Below are 18784 nucleotides of genomic sequence, written 5' to 3'. Positions count from 1 at the left end.
TTTCCTGTCCTTGCATATTTAAACTGGTGCATGTGAAATAATTCCTGCTTTAAAACTTCAGCTTGGCAAGCTAAGAACTTGGTTATATTCAACTGGACGTATAAGAGAATTTAAGTACCTTTTTATGCACTTTTTCTTTTAAAAATACAGTATTTAAATTGATTTAAACTGTGTATGAAGGAGTGTTGAAGGAATTTTTAACTGGTTATTCTGCTCTTCAGTAACTTGAACTAAAAGCTAGTGTTGGCTGAATTTTGTTATTTGCTAGTAATTACAGGTGTGGGGGTAGCCACATTCAGTGATTTCCTGTCCTTGCATATTTAAACTGGTGCATGTGAAATAATTCCTGCTTTAAAACTTCAGCTTGGCAAGCTAAGAACTTGGTTATATTCAACTGGACGTATAAGAGAATTTAAGTACCTTTTTATGCACTTTTCTTTTAAAAATACAGTATTTAAATTGATTTAAACTGTGTATGAAGGAGTGTTGAAGGAATTTTTAACTGGTTATTCTGCTCTTCAGTAACTTGAACTAAAAGCTAGTGTTGGCTGAATTTTGTTATTTGCTAGTAATTACAGGTGTGGGGTAGCCACATTCAGTGATTTCCTGTCCTTGCATATTTAAACTGGTGCATGTGAAATAATTCCTGCTTTAAAACTTCAGCTTGGCAAGCTAAGAACTTGGTTATATTCAACTGGACGTATAAGAGAATTTAAGTACCTTTTTATGCACTTTTTCTTTTAAAAATACAGTATTTAAATTGATTTAAACTGTGTATGAAGGAGTGTTGAAGGAATTTTTAACTGGTTATTCTGCTCTTCAGTAACTTGAACTAAAAGCTAGTGTTGGCTGAATTTTGTTATTTGCTAGTAATTACAGGTGTGGGGGTAGCCACATTCAGTGATTTCCTGTCCTTGCATATTTAAACTGGTGCATGTGAAATAATTCCTGCTTTAAAACTTCAGCTTGGCAAGCTAAGAACTTGGTTATATTCAACTGGACGTATAAGAGAATTTAAGTACCTTTTATGCACTTTTTCTTTTAAAAATACAGTATTTAAATTGATTTAAACTGTGTATGAAGGAGTGTTGAAGGAATTTTTAACTGGTTATTCTGCTCTTCAGTAACTTGAACTAAAAGCTAGTGTTGGCTGAATTTTGTTATTTGCTAGTAATTACAGGTGTGGGGTAGCCACATTCAGTGATTTCCTGTCCTTGCATATTTAAACTGGTGCATGTGAAATAATTCCTGCTTTAAAACTTCAGCTTGGCAAGCTAAGAACTTGGTTATATTCAACTGGACGTATAAGAGAATTTAAGTACCTTTTATGCACTTTTCTTTTAAAAATACAGTATTTAAATTGATTTAAACTGTGTATGAAGGAGTGTTGAAGGAATTTTTAACTGGTTATTCTGCTCTTCAGTAACTTGAACTAAAAGCTAGTGTTGGCTGAATTTTGTTATTTGCTAGTAATTACAGGTGTGGGGGTAGCCACATTCAGTGATTTCCTGTCCTTGCATATTTAAACTGGTGCATGTGAAATAATTCCTGCTTTAAAACTTCAGCTTGGCAAGCTAAGAACTTGGTTATATTCAACTGGACGTATAAGAGAATTTAAGTACCTTTTTATGCACTTTTTCTTTTAAAAATACAGTATTTAAATTGATTTAAACTGTGTATGAAGGAGTGTTGAAGGAATTTTTAACTGGTTATTCTGCTCTTCAGTAACTTGAACTAAAAGCTAGTGTTGGCTGAATTTTGTTATTTGCTAGTAATTACAGGTGTGGGGGTAGCCACATTCAGTGATTTCCTGTCCTTGCATATTTAAACTGGTGCATGTGAAATAATTCCTGCTTTAAAACTTCAGCTTGGCAAGCTAAGAACTTGGTTATATTCAACTGGACGTATAAGAGAATTTAAGTACCTTTTTATGCACTTTTCTTTTAAAAATACAGTATTTAAATTGATTTAAACTGTGTATGAAGGAGTGTTGAAGGAATTTTTAACTGGTTATTCTGCTCTTCAGTAACTTGAACTAAAAGCTAGTGTTGGCTGAATTTTGTTATTTGCTAGTAATTACAGGTGTGGGGGTAGCCACATTCAGTGATTTCCTGTCCTTGCATATTTAAACTGGTGCATGTGAAATAATTCCTGCTTTAAAACTTCAGCTTGGCAAGCTAAGAACTTGGTTATATTCAACTGGACGTATAAGAGAATTTAAGTACCTTTTTATGCACTTTTTCTTTTAAAAATACAGTATTTAAATTGATTTAAACTGTGTATGAAGGAGTGTTGAAGGAATTTTTAACTGGTTATTCTGCTCTTCAGTAACTTGAACTAAAAGCTAGTGTTGGCTGAATTTTGTTATTTGCTAGTAATTACAGGTGTGGGGGTAGCCACATTCAGTGATTTCCTGTCCTTGCATATTTAAACTGGTGCATGTGAAATAATTCCTGCTTTAAAACTTCAGCTTGGCAAGCTAAGAACTTGGTTATATTCAACTGGACGTATAAGAGAATTTAAGTACCTTTTTATGCACTTTTTTTTTAAAAATACAGTATTTAAATTGATTTAAACTGTGTATGAAGGAGTGTTGAAGGAATTTTTAACTGGTTATTCTGCTCTTCAGTTATTCACACCCACCGCCCTGTTTTTGTTTTGGTGTTAATCTTAGTGGCATTGAAACTGCCGCCCTCAGCCTGCCTCTGGGCCCATCTCATTTGCTCAGTCAACTGAGTGCAGTGAGATCATATTCTGATTTCAGGCACTCCTACTGTGTACAAAGAGAGCATCTGGGAAATAGAAAAAAAAATTAAGCTTATTTCCTGCCTTTCTTGTTAAGTGGTACAGACTATTTGTAGGCTTCTGAGCCCCCAAGCCCTTCTGTGTTTGAGGAAGCCTTCTAGCTTGTTTTTTTTTCTTGTAACTAGCCAGTTTTCTAGTTTCAGCACTCAAATCTGTTTCTTTGATCTCAGCACTTGTTCAGAAAAAAAAAAAAAAAAAAAAAAAAAATTTCATCTGCTTTTACTGTACTTGTGTTTCTACCTACTTCTTTTTACTTTTGCATCATCTTAAAATACTCAATTGTATTTATTACTGCTTGGTGTAACTCATTCTAAGCCTTTTGGTTTAAACACTTGGGCTTCGGACCAGTTAGTTGTTTTGCACTGAGAGGTTTGTGGTCTGCACTGTTGTGGCAGAACAGGTAGCTTACATCCTTCTAGGTTGAGAACTGCTGATTGAGGGCTCAGTGTCTGTTATTCTAAAAGTGTATTAATTCTGGTTTAAGCACTTGGGCTTTCAAGCCAGTTATTTTACATTAAGAGGGTTCGTGGTCTGCACTCTTGTGGGAGGAGAGGCTGGACTCTGCCCTTCTGAGCTGGGAATTTCTGGTTAAAGGCTTATAGTGCATGCATATCTGAACTGTTTCTTACTGAAGTTGGTGCGCCTTGTTTGCTGTGGCATAGACTGGATTCGGGCCTGCTGGATCTAGCTTTGTTTGTGTAACTTGAGCACTAATCCAGACATTCTCTAAAGTATTCAATGGTATTTATTACTGCTTGGTTGTAACTTGATTAAAGTGTAGCTATCATTCAAGTCTTTTGGATTAAGCACTTGGGCTTCAGACCAGTTGTTTTACATTAGGAAGGTTTGTGGCAAGCACTGTGGTGGCAGGACAGGTAGCTTTCATCCTTCTAAGTTGGGAACTGCTGATTGAGAGCCCAGTGTCCAAGTGTATTAGTTCTGGTTTAGGCACTTGGGCTTCAGGCCAGTTATTTTACATTAAGAAGGTTCGTGGACTGCACTCTTGTGGGAGAAGAGGCTGGACTCTGCCCTTCTGAGCTGGGAATTTTCTGGTTAAAGGTTTATAGTGCCTGAATATTTGAACTGTATCTTACTGAAATTGGTTCACCTTGTTTGCTCTAGCATAGACTAGATCCAGGCCTACTGAATCTAGCTTTGTTTATATACTTGTTGTTTGTTTGCTTGTTATTTCCCTGGAAGCTAATTCACCTAATACGCAACTTCTCAGCGCTTCTGTGGATCACTAGTGATATCTGCATTGCTTACTGTACTTATTTCCTTGTTTCACTTGAAAGAAAGTTACTGTTTGTCGTTTTTGCATTTAGTTACTTGTATCACATTGCACTCAAGTTACCTGGCACTTGCTCACTAAAGCAATTATATAAGTCAGCACTAAAAATTAAAAGCACTACACCCTCACTCCCCACTGGCCCTTGTTTTCAATTAAGGATTTCCCAATATTATTCTAGCATGTCCAAAGGTCAGTTGTCAATCTCCTCTCCGGTCCAGCTGGTGAATCTGGGAATCTTGAGGCAATGTTATAACTGCCTCATGTACACAGACAACCCTCTCCTCCTCCCACATAACACAAATACTTGCGAGAGATGCAGCTATTTAGCCAAACTGGAGGCTGAGCTCTCTCAACTCAGGACTGGCAAGACCAGACAGGAGGAGAAGGCAACTACACACACCACAAAACCAGCCTCACATAATGCTACCACTCCACTGAATCAAACACATAAACACACAAAGACATACTCGGAGGCTCTGAGTAAAATTTACCTAAACAGCAGAGGCCTCCAAAGCAGACACCCAAACAACTGCTACCTCAAGACACCCCACAAGCAACACATAAACCACAAAAGCAGTGTGCAAAGCAGTCACAGCCCTTAAGGCCAAATACAACACCAAACATACTTGTCATAGGTGACTCCATAGTCAGACACACTGACGTCCCACTCACCAGGCTGAACAAGGAGAGGGTCACAGTAAGCTGCCTATCGGGCTAGAATCCGCCACATAACACAAGCACTGGGTCACTCCACAGCAAGTACAAATATGACACAGTCATTGTCCATGCTGGTGTGAGCGACCTGAGGCGATACCTCCCTGGACTGCATGAAAAGAGACATAGAGGAGCTCTCTGATTATGTAGCCCAGGCAGGTATGACCCTAACCCTGAGCAGTATCCTTCCTTCACCAAGAATGATGCCACAATATAGAGACAAGATGATCAGCTTTAACAATTGGCTTAATGTCTGGTGTCATTCAAAGGGGATCCAGTGTCTGTCTGCCTGGGATGACATGCTTGACAAGCCACGCTGCTTCAAGGGACGGCTTGCACCTGTCACCCTGGGATTCCGGATATTGGCTAAGGCTCTTGCCACCCCATAGTGCCTTTTAGGCAAGGCTCAAATTCTAAACCTACCACCCTAGAAAACAAAAATGGGAAGAAATTGAGGGTAATGCTGCTCAATGCCAGAAGTCTAAATCTCAAAATGCACGCACTCGAGGCCCTTCTCAGTATGGAGAACATCGATGTCTGTGCTGTAACTGAAACCTGGCTCAAGGCTCCTGAGAGCACCCGGCACTATTAGGTTTTACCTCATATCATGCGTTCCGGCCCCAAAACCCCGACCACTCCACAAAAGGAGGTGTATCCATATTCATAAAGGATACTCACACCTCCAGGTTGGTGGCAACGCATGAAGCTTCGGAAACCATCCAGGTGCAACTAACAATAGGCAAAACTGCTCTACAAATTGTAGCATGCTACAGGCCACCCTCTCAAACTCAGGAACCCCACACAGCCTTCCTGAAGACACTGGAGGGTATAAATGTATCTCCAAACACCATCATATTGGGTGACTTCAACTACCCGAATATAGACTGGGAACATTACTCAAGCCCTAACTTTCTAGCCCATCGGTTCCTGGAGTTCATAAATTCAAATGCCATGGAACAGCTAGTCACTGTTCCCACGAGAGGAGAAAATATACTAGATCTCATTGTCACAAACATGGGGATAAAATGCTCCACACCGAAGTATATCCCTCATTGGTGAGATCTGATCATAAACTAATCTCACTGGAAATCCACATGCCGCCCCCACCGCAAACAAAAAAGACCATAGTGAAGAACTTCTCTAAAGCAAACTTCACACTACTCAAGACTGGTGTGGTATCCTTCAAGGCCCCTGAGTCAGAGGAAACCACAACCCAAGCTGCGGAAGCCCTTACAAATGCCTTCTATGAACACCTCCAGGACTGCATGGATCAGGCAATCCCAAATAAAACCAAGACTCTTTCCACAAAGGGCAACGTCCAGTCTGGTGGACCCCAGCCATTAACAAACTTTACAATAAGAGGAGAAAGCTATTACATGATAGAACAAAATCCATAAAAGGGAAGTCACCCCTGATCATTATTAGTAAAAAATACGAGCACTCATAAAATCAACTAAGGCCAATTTTGAGAGAAAAATTGCCATGGATTCAAAGGACAATCATAAGGCCTTTTTCAGCTATGTTAGGAACCTGGGTGGAAACTCACAGATATGCTCAGAATTAGTCCAAAATTATACAAAAATCACTGAACCCACAGACATTGCCAACATACTGGCAGACAGGTTCAGTGCAAACTTCACCCCTCTCCCCTAAAGGAGAGATAACTATCCCAGCCGAGTGTAGCCTCCCGGACATCTCAAATGCGCAGGTGAAAGCTGCTCTCTCTAAAGCTAAAAACACAGCATCAATGGGACCGGATGGTGTCCCCGGCTGTGTGCTACACGAGCTAAATGAGGAATTAAACCCGCACATAAGGCAGCTGTTTAATCTCAGCCTTACCACAGGATACGTGCCCAAGGAGTGGCGTGACGGCAACTGTGGTCCCACTCCACAAAGGTGGCGCCTCTACGGACCCGGTAATTACCGCCCATAAGCTTAACAAGTCTAGTCTGCAAAGCTATGGAGAGGATCATAATGGAGCTCATAAACAAAGATATAGGGGACTTGCAGACATTCGACCCGACCCAGTTTGGCTTTGTCAAGGGAAGATCATGCCTTTTGAACTTGGTGGACTTCTTCCAAATAGTCACCAAGGCCATTGATGAGGGAAAGGCAGTCCATACAGCCTACCTTGACCTTGCAAAGGCTTTCGACACAATACCCCACTCGGGTATTGTAGAAAAACTTACCAGCTTAAATGTAAACCCATATGTCACAAGATGGGTTGCAAACTGGCTTAAGGACAGAACCTACAGGGTTAGAGTTGCTGGCGCTGTGTCAGACTCCAAGCCGGTCACAAGTGGTGTCCCACAGGGCTCGGTCCTTGGCCCCCTATTGTTTGGCATCTACTTCTCAGAAGTACAGGCCAACATGGGAGGACTTTGGCTGACAAAGTTTGCAGATGACTGCAAACTGGGCGCCATAGTGGAAAGTGCATCGGACACTGATATCCTTCAGAAGGGACTCACGGAAACAGATAGCTGGTGCCAGAGCCATGGCCTGAAGTTAAACGCCAAAAATGTATAGTCATACCCTTCGGGAAAAACAAGGTAACCCCAAGCTACCATATAGGTGGCAATCCACTAAGCACAGAAGAGGTTATCAGGGACCTGGGGACCCAGGTTGACAGTGGCCTTTCTTTGACACTCACATTGCTAAAGTGGTTAGAAAGACCTTCTACATTGCCCACCTGATCATGAAGGGATTCACATCCAGATCTAGTGAGGTCATTGTTCCCCTGTACTCTTCACTTATCAGACCAATGATCGAGTACAATGCCCCATTCGGGATGTATCTCACCCGACATCTGCAGCAATTGGAGAGACCCCAAAAGTTCCTCACCAAAAGGATAAAGGGACTCCAAAATCTGTCATATGCTGCCAGATTGAAGAAACTCCAGCTCTATTCAGTCGCATACCGTCTGCTCAGAGGTGACATGTGCCTGACATACAAGGCCATGTCCAACCCGGAATTAATGGACATGCTCCACCTCAAAAATCCAAATCCACCAAAACCACTAGAGCAAGCGACTTAAACCTTAGCACGGATATAAATAGGACGTGCTGGAGGGATAGATTTATCACTCGGAGACTCCCTATGCTGTGGAATAAAATCCCGGTCCATGTGAGGCAGAGCACCTCGCTGACTCTGTTCAAGAGAAATCTAGACCTGTGGATGGGAGATCGTAGGTTTACCCCGGGAATCATCTCTGGGTCACTGCTGGACAGAGGCACAACAAACTAATGGGCACAGTATTTTTTCATATAAGGGGTGGCGTAAGCCACAATAATTTGGGCTAGGCTTATAAATGCCTTAGGGCAGATAGCCTAGTATAAACCTATGAACCTATGAACCTAAGTCTTAATAAACAGACTGAAGAACAAAAAGCTGAGCTGTTGGGAAGACGCATAATAGTTAGGGGTAACTGGGGTGGTAAAACAACAACACTGGCTTGCATTTATTTACTATCCAGTACAAACAAAACATATGTGCGTTCAGATCCTTAAGATCCAGACAGACCAGAAAGGCCTGGGGTAGAAGAAGGGTAAACAACATTTGAAGAGGCAACTTCTGAAAGCAAGGAATCTTGAGATAGGTATTGAGCTGAGAAAGGTCCAGAATTGGTTTCCAAGTGCCTTCCTTTCTGTGAACCAAAAACATTCTGTAGTAAAAATCTTTCCCTACCTGGGCAGGGGCACAGGTTCAATAGTGTCATGGATCAAAAAAGAATGGAGCACCTCTGGGGAAAGAAAGGCATTACAGGATTTCCAAACCATGAAATGTCCCTGGTAGATAAGGGACAAAAAACCCAAGAGTTGTTGTGATCCTTAACCAATTTGGAAGAGACAGGGAAAGATGGGAGGATAAGGGAACCTGACAAAGGGAAACAGGAATCAACTTGTCAAATGGATCATGGCTTATCCAGAAAAGTAGGTTTCTGAGAAGTAGGGGATCAAGTAGACTTTGCAGAAGCACATGACTAGAACCCTTTTTTCCTTTGGGAAGAGGGTGAAACTGCCTGTGAACAAAGGCAGATTTGGAGGGGTAATTCCTCTGGAACTTTGGAATAGGAGAAACAAAAATCTGTTTTATCTCTTGTAAGGCTTTACCTTTATCCCGGAGGGACTAAAAGGTTCAGTAACACCAAAAAGATTTTTATTATCCAAAGCATCATCCAAAAGTTTGGCCTTAATGTCATCAGGCAACGCATGAAGATGAAGCCAAGAGTAATGTCTCCTAACAGAACCAAATGCAGCAGCTCTGGAGGAAGTTGCATTTAACAGGGCGCTAGAATCAGGGTCCACAAAATGCATCCAGGAGGACAGCCAGAACTGGGGGAACGGAAGAAGGCTTAGGAGACTCCTTATAGAGGAGCTCATAATACCTTTTCTGGACATCAGAAACTTGAGAGGAATCTCACTTAAAGAATTCCATCATGCAGTTCTCCCCAAAGGACAGTTCCTCTAAAGGGGAATTTGGACTAATACAATCCATTTTCTCAGAACCATAGTTTAAAGAGGATGGGATCTGAGAAGAGTAAGCCAAGTATTCTTTCTTGGGTCTTTTAAGGAGAGTCAAAGACCAGGGAGAGGTAGGCACACACACACCCCTTGAGGAGGCTTTAGGGCCATGAAAGCATTAAACAACCCCTGAGTAAAGTCCTGCCATTCATGTTGGAGATTCTTAACTTTGTATCTTTCGGCTTTTCCCAGTTAGGGGGTCGCCACAGCGAAACTCCGGTCCGCTAATGATTGGCAGTAGATTTTTAAGTACCGAGTTGCCGGCTCTGACGCATAACCTTCAACGAAGGTACGCCCATTCACGCATGTCTCCACACAGAAGACGCTTTAGCTGAGAATCGAACAGGACAACGTCTTACTGTGAGGCAACAACGCTACCGCAGCACCACCACAGCAGTGTGTTGGGGATTCTTAACTACTGGGGAAATATGCTTAGTTTTTGGTTTCTTTTCTGCAGGACATTTGCACAAAACACCCTTGGAGGGTCAGATCCTTGGTGACACTCAATAAGCATAATAGGGATCTTCTCCCTTACTAAGATTTATGGAATCCCCTTGGTCCCTTGGATATAATCAGCAGACATTTGTAAAGCCTCCAAGGACATGTGAGAAGTCGAATCCATGCTGGCCTCTGACATAGGCCTCTGACATAGTCATAAGCACAGGAATCCGAAGCTACCACCAGACGATCCTCTGGGCTTTCACTAGCTTCAAGAGAGATGTAGAGAAGAGGCTAAACAGCAGCCATATCAGATCTAACTTTTTTGGGCTTTCACTTGGCTGACACTCAGGACAGGAAGACTCCGCCATAGCACCTTGAGCCAACAGCTTAAGACATTGGTTTTCAAGGTAAATAGATAAGGAAGGTTGCTGACTACATAAGGTCCTGGGAACAAAAGCTTGGTGGCTAGAACACTGTATATGGTTGTGGGAAGCACCCAAGCAGAAGAGATACTGGTTGTGATGGTCTTTATGGGGCATTTTCCTCTCACACTAACATTTTCCCTTTCTGGATGTCATGAATCCAACCAACACTAAATAAAAAAGAAAAGATATGGAGAAGCCCCAACAGGGCACTTATCTAAAACATGGTTTGGTAACCAGCACAGCAAAAATGTGTTCAGACCGACATTTAGTGATAGCGTCCAGACAGGCGGCAAAGAAGTTCTGACTGTGTGCATTCATACATCACCTTTAAGCTCCACTCCTAGTGTGGGAAGCACACAAGTGACATACTGTGCCTGTAAATACTAAAGAACTTAATATACTGGCCAGACATTGGGCTATCCTTGGCAGGAGATCCCTTCAGTTATGAATACTGCAACAGTGATATGGAAGGGCATATGCCCATTATACAACAGCCCCTGGCACCATCCCTTGTCACAGCCAGCTCCTGATTTCTTTTGGACCCATTCTGCAGGTATCTATGGCCACGCAGGGATGACTAGTGTACTGAATGTCATTCTTAGGATGTCACTCAGCACCGCTGAAGTCTGAGTGAGTCCAGACACTACTGTCTGCTAGGTTTCAAAAGGGCTATAATGGCACACATCACTGACTTATCCACCTCCATGCCAAGGATAGCAAGTGCCACCATCAGTGTATTGTCCATGTTTGGGGATGGGTACGTACATGGGATGGTCACATAACAAGGCCACTGTAAGGTGTACACCCTGCGCATGCAAGTCTACAAGTATCACACTCCACCACCCCTCATGGCTGCCAACCTCTAGGGGTAGGACAGATTGCCAGTCTACTCCTTGTAGGTCAACATCCCTGTCATGACAGACTTCTAGTCCTGTGGCTTTATGTCACAGTAGAGGCCCTAGATCATGGTCATGTAGTGTTGCCCCCACAGGTACAATCACAAACTTACTCCCCTACCATGTCATCAGAGGACCATTGTCTATGACACAGAGTACCCTTGCCTCAAGATCCTAGTGTCCACCTCTACTGACATGTCCCCACACAGGTCATGACGACATATCATTATGTCCCTTGGCACTTGTGTAAATGATGACTGTGACACATTGCATCCTCCTCCCATTTGGTATATGTATTTATGCTTAATGTACAGTATGATTCTACTATGCACTACCCACCACAGGCTTTAACTACCACTGCAGGATTTGCATTTGTTTTGTGTGACAATGTACTGTTACTATGTGCTTATTAGGGGCCATAGAGCTGAACATGATGCCGCCACTTTGACTGTGCTGCTATGTATTGTGCCTGCCACAGTTTTGGGGTGGTGCAGCAGTAGCTACTAGCTGTCTCTTGACCTGACTCATCACTGAATGATGTTAGTATGGTGTCTTTTAAAGGCACTAATTTAGGTAGATCCAGGGGTTTCTAGGGAAGAAGACTGGCCTGCATGCTTCCTCGTAATCATATTATGTAGAATACAGCATACTATAAACAACCTGCATGCTGGTGTACTGCAGTGCCCTTCCAAACATATCTGGACATTGGAGCTATGCTTTCAGGAGATCAAACACATGCTCAGTGATGTTCCATGATTGTGTAAGGGCAGTGTTACACTGCATTTTGGTGATATTACATGGGATCCTTTGGAGTGGTACTCAACATCACCTGAAATGCAGTAGGAAATATATGGGGGGAAGACATGTACACATTGTCATTGCCTGTATATTAGACTACTACAGTGCCTGTGCTTAGTGACTAGACTGCCCAGTGATATTTCACTATGCAAGAAGCGGAGGTATGGATGACTTTTATGTTAAATGTGTGAATCATGGACAATGCCAAAATGCTGTATAGACCACACTGGTTATCAACCTCCTATGCACTGTATATGACAATACCTGGCTTTTAATAGAATGCCAGCCCTTCCTAACAAAGCACTACCCAAGAGCACCAGGTGAGGCCTTTAATGCCACATGTGTGTAATCTATAGCACTTGATACTTTGGGAAGACAGGTGATGTCACAGAAGTTACAGATGGTGATGACTGTCTCAGAAATGGTCAGTCAGCTGTGGATAGTTAATTCGCTGTTGTTCATGTTGCCTGTCAGTGCATCACTCTCCTGGCAGGGAGAGATCAGAACTTACAGAAAGGAAATTATGCTGCATAAAGGCTGCTGCTGCTAGTCCTATCATGTTTGCCTACTACATCTCTGCAATTTCCCATGTACTGTTTGCTTCTACAGTGGTGCATAGCTTGCTGCTTGCTATCTGCTCATTATGACTACAAATAATGACCTAGTTCAGAGGTACACATTCACATCTCATTATAAACTCAGACTATGCACCTTAGTTTTAATGTTATTATATGATAATTTGCAAACAGCTATTCCTGTGCTGTTTTCTTTGCTGCATAGTAGCACTAGCTGGTACTATGAATCGCAGCATACTGGAAAGGGGGGGGGCAGCTTCCTGCTCAACGGCAAGCTGTGTACTATCCAACTTGTCTATGAATCCTGGTCTAAGTGATTCTGCTGCTGGCAGACTACAGTCGCAAAGCAGTGTCTAAAAGGAGAAGGGCTTGAGGAAGTGCTCTATTTAGCAATACCATTGGGACACTCTTTCAGCAGACTCTAAACAAAGTCTTTTTTTCCACTGCAATCTCATCCTGTTCTCTGTTTTTTAATACCCTTGGGATCTTAATATTTGTACAGTTCTCCCAGTACCACCTATGCCTTTGCCACTTAGCAATGCAACTAGAGTTATTTCTGAAATGCTGTAATTTATAGAAAAAGCATGTGCTGAATTTCTAAAGAATATGATTGCTCCTAAGTAGGCAATAAGTTAGTTTATTGCTGATTCTACTTTTCATCTCTCAGTTTGATCTCATCAGCAGAGCACTGAGGTTAGCCATATGAAACTCTGGAAATAAGCAGCTCCTGGGGAATGAATATTTATTAAATTGCTGTTGTCAGGCTTTGGTATCTTAAGCACTTAAAAGCTAATCAAAATATGCAAGACTGATCCATGCATCCCAGGGATCTTGAGGATGGAGGAATTCAATCCAAGCTGCTGGAACAGCAGGGTTTTGAAACATAACACTGCAGCAAAGGGGAAGGCAGCCTCAAAGACTCCCATACATCTTTCACCTGTGTGATGAAACCTTTCTAATAAATAGCAGCTCATCTGTCTGCAGTGAGCCAGAAAAAGGTCAACATGTCTGCTGTTAAGCATTAATATTTTAATTCAGCAAATTATCAAGGGACCCAACTCAGAAATTCATGTCTGGGGTATCCAATGTGAGGGCACAGTGATGTCTATATTATCTCAATGACAGGAAAAAGCTAACCCTCAGAGCAACATTTCAACAACAAAGAAAGGAAAAGTAATAACATTTTCCTGTCACCTTTCAAATGCACATGTAGCGGTATTAATGCACTGAGCAGCACAGTAAATAATCAGCTATCATATTACTGAAATATGACCAAAAAGACAGAATTATAAACAGCAGGAGCAAAAGTATGCGTCACTGTAAAAACAGAGAAAAATGAAATATTGGTAGCAATACAAAAATATAAGTCAAAGGAGATGACAGTATCAAATCCTTAGCCTTTTTAATTATTTTACACCAAATATAAGAGGTGAAGAGTCAGCATGCACAGCATCAAATGTGATGCTTGTGGACTTGTAAAACATCTAAACAAGAACTTTTTTTTTTTACCAAAACAAAATACAAATATACTTCTGAATACAAGCTTGCTCATTTCTTTTTTCTCAGGACATGTACTCTGACTGAACTGAAAAATGAATCAGTCACTCAGACTATACACACACATCTGAAAAACTGAAGTAAACATAAGAACTATAGTTTTAGCACTGTAACATGAAAATAACACCGTCAATCAATGAAACAACAACTCAAATAAAGAAAGTCTGGCCTCTTTACTCTACTCTACTCTTCTAAATACTGTTCTAAAGGCTCTAGCATAATTAAAAATTCTTTCTAAGATACCATGGCAGGCCACATAAAGCTATCAGGCATCTCCCATCCTTCATTTTCAATTCACCTCTTCCCCTAAGCACAACTCCCAGCCCGCCACGTCTACCTGACAAGTGACAGCCCAATCTGATTAAATGCTTACAAGGGAGGGTACTCATGGGCCTCCATGACAGGCCAAAAGTGATCACCATGGAGATACATAATTACAGCTGTCAACGCGTCTACTGTCCTGCTGGCATCAATTTGATTGCTCCTAGCAATAATGATAGACAAAGCTTAGTGTGCACTCTCCTGCACCCAGTCACTTTATCTATTTCCGTGGTCCATTTAGCTGACATGCAACATTCGCACAAGCAAATAACAGCAGTAAGCAGAACATTTAAGGCATTTTAATTGTTTTTTTTTTTTTTTTCTTTATGTGGATAGCTCACAAGCACAAATGTTATTACATAAAACTCCTGCTGCAGCATTAATTGAAGAAAGATTTGGTGGGACAAAGACTGTAGGGGGTAGAGTTTGTCCATTATCACTTGTACTTTCAACAGGTCTCACGTTTGAAAACTGTAAATTGCAAAAACTTGCAGGGCAAAATTCTGACATCATGTTAGCTGTAACCATACAGTGCAAACTTCTAAGAATCTTAATAATTATTACAGCTGTTTGCTTCAACATCTTCAAATTTAAGTTGACTTTGTTTTATTAAAAAAAAGACTTGGCTTGCCTGCAAACTGCTCCTCACTAGTTAATTTATTTTCCCTAATACATTAAATAATACTTGTATTACCTTCATATTCTCTCTCTCTCTGTAAAGTCTTGAAACCCAGCATGAAAACTTCACAGCTCAGCATGGCCTTGGTACCTTTATGCACCACGTGGTCAACAACAATTTAAAACAAATGAAAAAAGTGTGTGTGTGTGTGTGTGTGTGTGTGTGTGTGTGTGTGTGTGTGTGTGTGTTTATGTAATTGAGAGAAAACGAGAGAGAGATAATGAGTGTTTGTGTGGGTGTGTGTACAAGTGAGCATGTGTGCATCCATGTGTGGACACGTGGGTATATACAAAACAACTGCTGTTTACACTGTTGATACTTTTGTTCCAGTGTCCATTCAGGTGCTCAACATGTGTTCACTCACATAAAGTAAGGAAACAAAACTACATTTTCTGTAGTGAGACTAAAGCAAAAATAGCAATCACATACAATATCTTTAAATTAAAGCACACCCAGAAGATAAAACATCAGTGACTTACACCTGGTATATGCAGTGGTTCTTCATACTGTGATAACCTGCCGATAGAAGGTAGGCCAAATGATTTGTAAGGATCCTGAAACAAAGTTCAACAGGGAAAATTTAAGTCAAAATAAAACATAAGAAACAAGGTTAACAGTTCTTAACATTATAAATAATCTGCAGCATTTTTCTATTAAGTCATATATTTGGTTCATCTTCTATTACTTTAAAGTGTTATGCCATATAAAAATGCACCCTTTCATACTAAATATTTGCATATGAATCTGCTGATTAGGATTACAAACAACTGCACACATGATCCCATCCAAAAAGGACATCACACAGCATATAAAAAATGACTGCTAAATGAAGACTTTCAACTTATTAAAATGGTACTTCACCCCTTGTTTGCCTAATAAACCCCTTAGAAATATACCATTCCAGGCTCATAAAACAGGACAGAGCAGAACCACTGTTATTTACACCATTTCACTGGACTTCTATAATGAAAACAGCAGTTTTGTGTGACAAATCTGCAGTTCTGTTCACTATGAAAAGTGATATAAAAGTATCAGCAAAGCATCTGACACTTACTAAAGATAGCAATAAATCTGACCTACATACAATACAAACCCTGAGAAATGAAATTCAATTGTATTGTCTTTTTTTTTTTACCCTCAGTGTGCTTTTAAAGAAATACAATAAAATATCAAATTATAACTAGACATACCATGCTTAATACAGTAAATATCCAGCTTTCAAACTGGGAAGTCCTGCACGTGGGTATACAGAATCTACCTCCTGTAAATTCTCCCATGTGTTCATCCATCCGTTCACTTCATCTCCAACAGACAAATAGTATTAGTTTTTTTTTTTTTTACCTCAGCATAAACTCTGCATTCAATTGCCCAGCCTTTGATGGGGATATCAGCTTGTTTGTGCCTCAGAGAGTAACCCTTGGCAACGCGGATCATTTCTTGGACCAAATCCAGGCCAGTAATGCATTCTGTGACGGGATGTTCAACCTGCAAGGTCAAGAACTGTCAGTCAGCATGAGAAAGACTATAAACAGCAAGACATTACCAAAGGAAAACAATTCTAACTGGGCAGAAACATGTTAGCACATACAAATAAAGAGCAACAAGAATACCTGCACCTGCAATGTTCACTGCACTTTCCTAGCATCAGACAAGGGAGAGAAACCCTTTCCTGACAAGTTTAAAATGTGCATTTACTAATGATAAAATAGATTTGAACTGACTGTGTACTAACTATAACAAATACTCTGCAGGCATATTTTTAAAAATCATCATAACTCACAAAACATGGCTGCAATGTAATGCAGTGGCAACTTCATTTACATTTAGATGATGTATGTATTTCTTTGTTGATGGCAGACGGAAGACTTTGCCATCACTATCTGTATTTTTGCATACTTTCTGGTAAACCTGCAATCAGTTGCCTATGTCACTCTACTCCATTTGATTCAGTAGAGAGAAGGAGGAGGAAACTTGTGATTTCCTCAATAGCAATCTACCTAAATCTTACCCATTTGCCTATTTTCACTAACCTGTCCTGACAAGCAACCAGATTAGTGTAATCTTGAGTTAGTGCAATGTAGCAGAAATGAACTGATGGATCCTTCATTTTTTTTCTTCCAGACTTATCCAAATAAAGTAAAGCTGGGCAAAACCAATGTATTCACCGTACTATCTGAAATCTGCTGTGAAAACTTTATAAGGCTTATGCTATGGAAATATTTTTCTTGCATTTACACTTGCAAACGATTTGTAGGATAAGAGCATAGATAATTAAATCTCTAAAAACAGACAAAACTTTTATCTAAAACAAATTACATGAAAAATTATACCATTTTTGTATAAATCAGAGAGAAGCCAAACCAAAACTAATGCAACAATGACAATTTTGCATTTATATGTAACTGACTTACAACTGATTTTAACTTATATTCAGATCCTTCACAATAACTTGGCTTTGTACAGTACTGACAAGTCCTAAGAACATAATCTTCTCCACTTCTAAGACTCAGTAATATTTTCCTGGATTCCGCCCTCTTCACTTCTTCCTACTTTAAAAAATAATCCCTTCAGAAAACTGAAATTAAAAAAAAAAAATAATAAACCTCAGCATTGCATCTGCAATTCCTTTTTTCTGTTGGCTTGCTGTGCATGCACAAGCTAATGCATCTGATTTTTCCAATAAGTCAGGAGCAGGAATTAGTAACACCCTCTTCAAAAAATTGATTGGTCCACTAACAACTGTATTATGCTGCTCATGCATGCTGACAGAAGGGTAACAGTTCCACTCCTCAACAGTAAGCTAGTGCTCAGTGACACACATATATGGCGAGGTAAATTATGTTTGACCTAGAAACTATTCTAGTTGCCTTTACTTTGAGTTTTACTGCTGAGACTCTTATCTTCAATGTCACACTTCCAGCAATAAAAAAGGAATAAATGAGAAAATTGTCACTTGTAGGTAACAGTGAGATGTGAGGCTTTCTGTTGTAAATATATTTACTTACTACCATGAAATAGGATAGCAGTGACATAAAATTACTACTTCACTTAACTTCTTTAGGTACCAAGTGGAAAATTTGCATATGATGTTTTGACAGAGGCATCAAGACAATAAATACCAGAAACCGTAGGGTTCTGAGAAATTCTCTTGCTATCATAGTCATCCCCTGGATTGCTAGAAGGTGAAATCACCTTTAAAGGTGGAAGGGAATCTGTACAAGCTGACCTTCAGAAAGAGTCAGGCAAGGTTTTAGAAGACTTAAGGAAAGCCCCAAGCTATGGAGACAGCTGAAGATGAACAGAAGGTTCCCCTGCAGTTCCTCTTTGAACTAAGACAGGCAGCTGTCCAAATGTGGCTAGATTTAGATGCTTTTCATCCTCAGAAATACCACCATTACAGCCAGGCATTTTGTGAAGAACCTGGGAGTACCGGAAACCCCAAAGGGCAAGGACATGAACTGGAAAGGGAGGTTCCCTGTCTTGAATCTGTGAGATCACCTGTGTTCTTTGCATGCATGATCCATGGTGACCATAGAGCCCCTAGGCATCAGCAAGTGAGGGAAGGTTGCAGGGCAAGCATCTTAAATTTCTGGTACCTTTATTAAGAGACAAGTACGAGAAGTCTAGTACAGGCCTCCATGGGCTATTGTTTGGGACCAGGAACAGTCTGAGTCCAAGAGGGATCATTTTTATGGTCCCTTGCCCCACAAGACGGCTGAGGAGAGATACTGCCAACTGTATCTGAGTTGCTGTGGTGGAAGG

General features: G+C 40.7%; 1 protein-coding gene across 2 annotated transcripts in view; it reads right to left on the bottom strand.

The window, feature by feature from the left end:
- PCCA (propionyl-CoA carboxylase subunit alpha) overlaps positions 1 to 18784 on the bottom strand; it is a 4227722-nt gene that overhangs the window by 1877478 nt on the left and 2331460 nt on the right. For both annotated transcript variants that reach the window (XM_044071233.1, XM_044071234.1), the window contains 2 exons: positions 16364 to 16507; positions 15502 to 15576 (listed from right to left, as the gene is read on the bottom strand). In XM_044071233.1, coding sequence (XP_043927168.1) covers positions 15502 to 15576; positions 16364 to 16507 — 219 coding nt within the window. The remainder of the gene's footprint in view (positions 1 to 15501; positions 15577 to 16363; positions 16508 to 18784) is intronic.

Source organism: Protopterus annectens, chromosome 5.part0 (assembly GCF_019279795.1).
Source record: "Protopterus annectens isolate FY-2018-M chromosome 5.part0, PAN1.0, whole genome shotgun sequence".
In the NCBI taxonomy this organism is placed as follows: domain Eukaryota; kingdom Metazoa; phylum Chordata; order Ceratodontiformes; family Protopteridae; genus Protopterus; species Protopterus annectens.
This window is presented reverse-complemented; position numbering and strand designations above follow the sequence as displayed.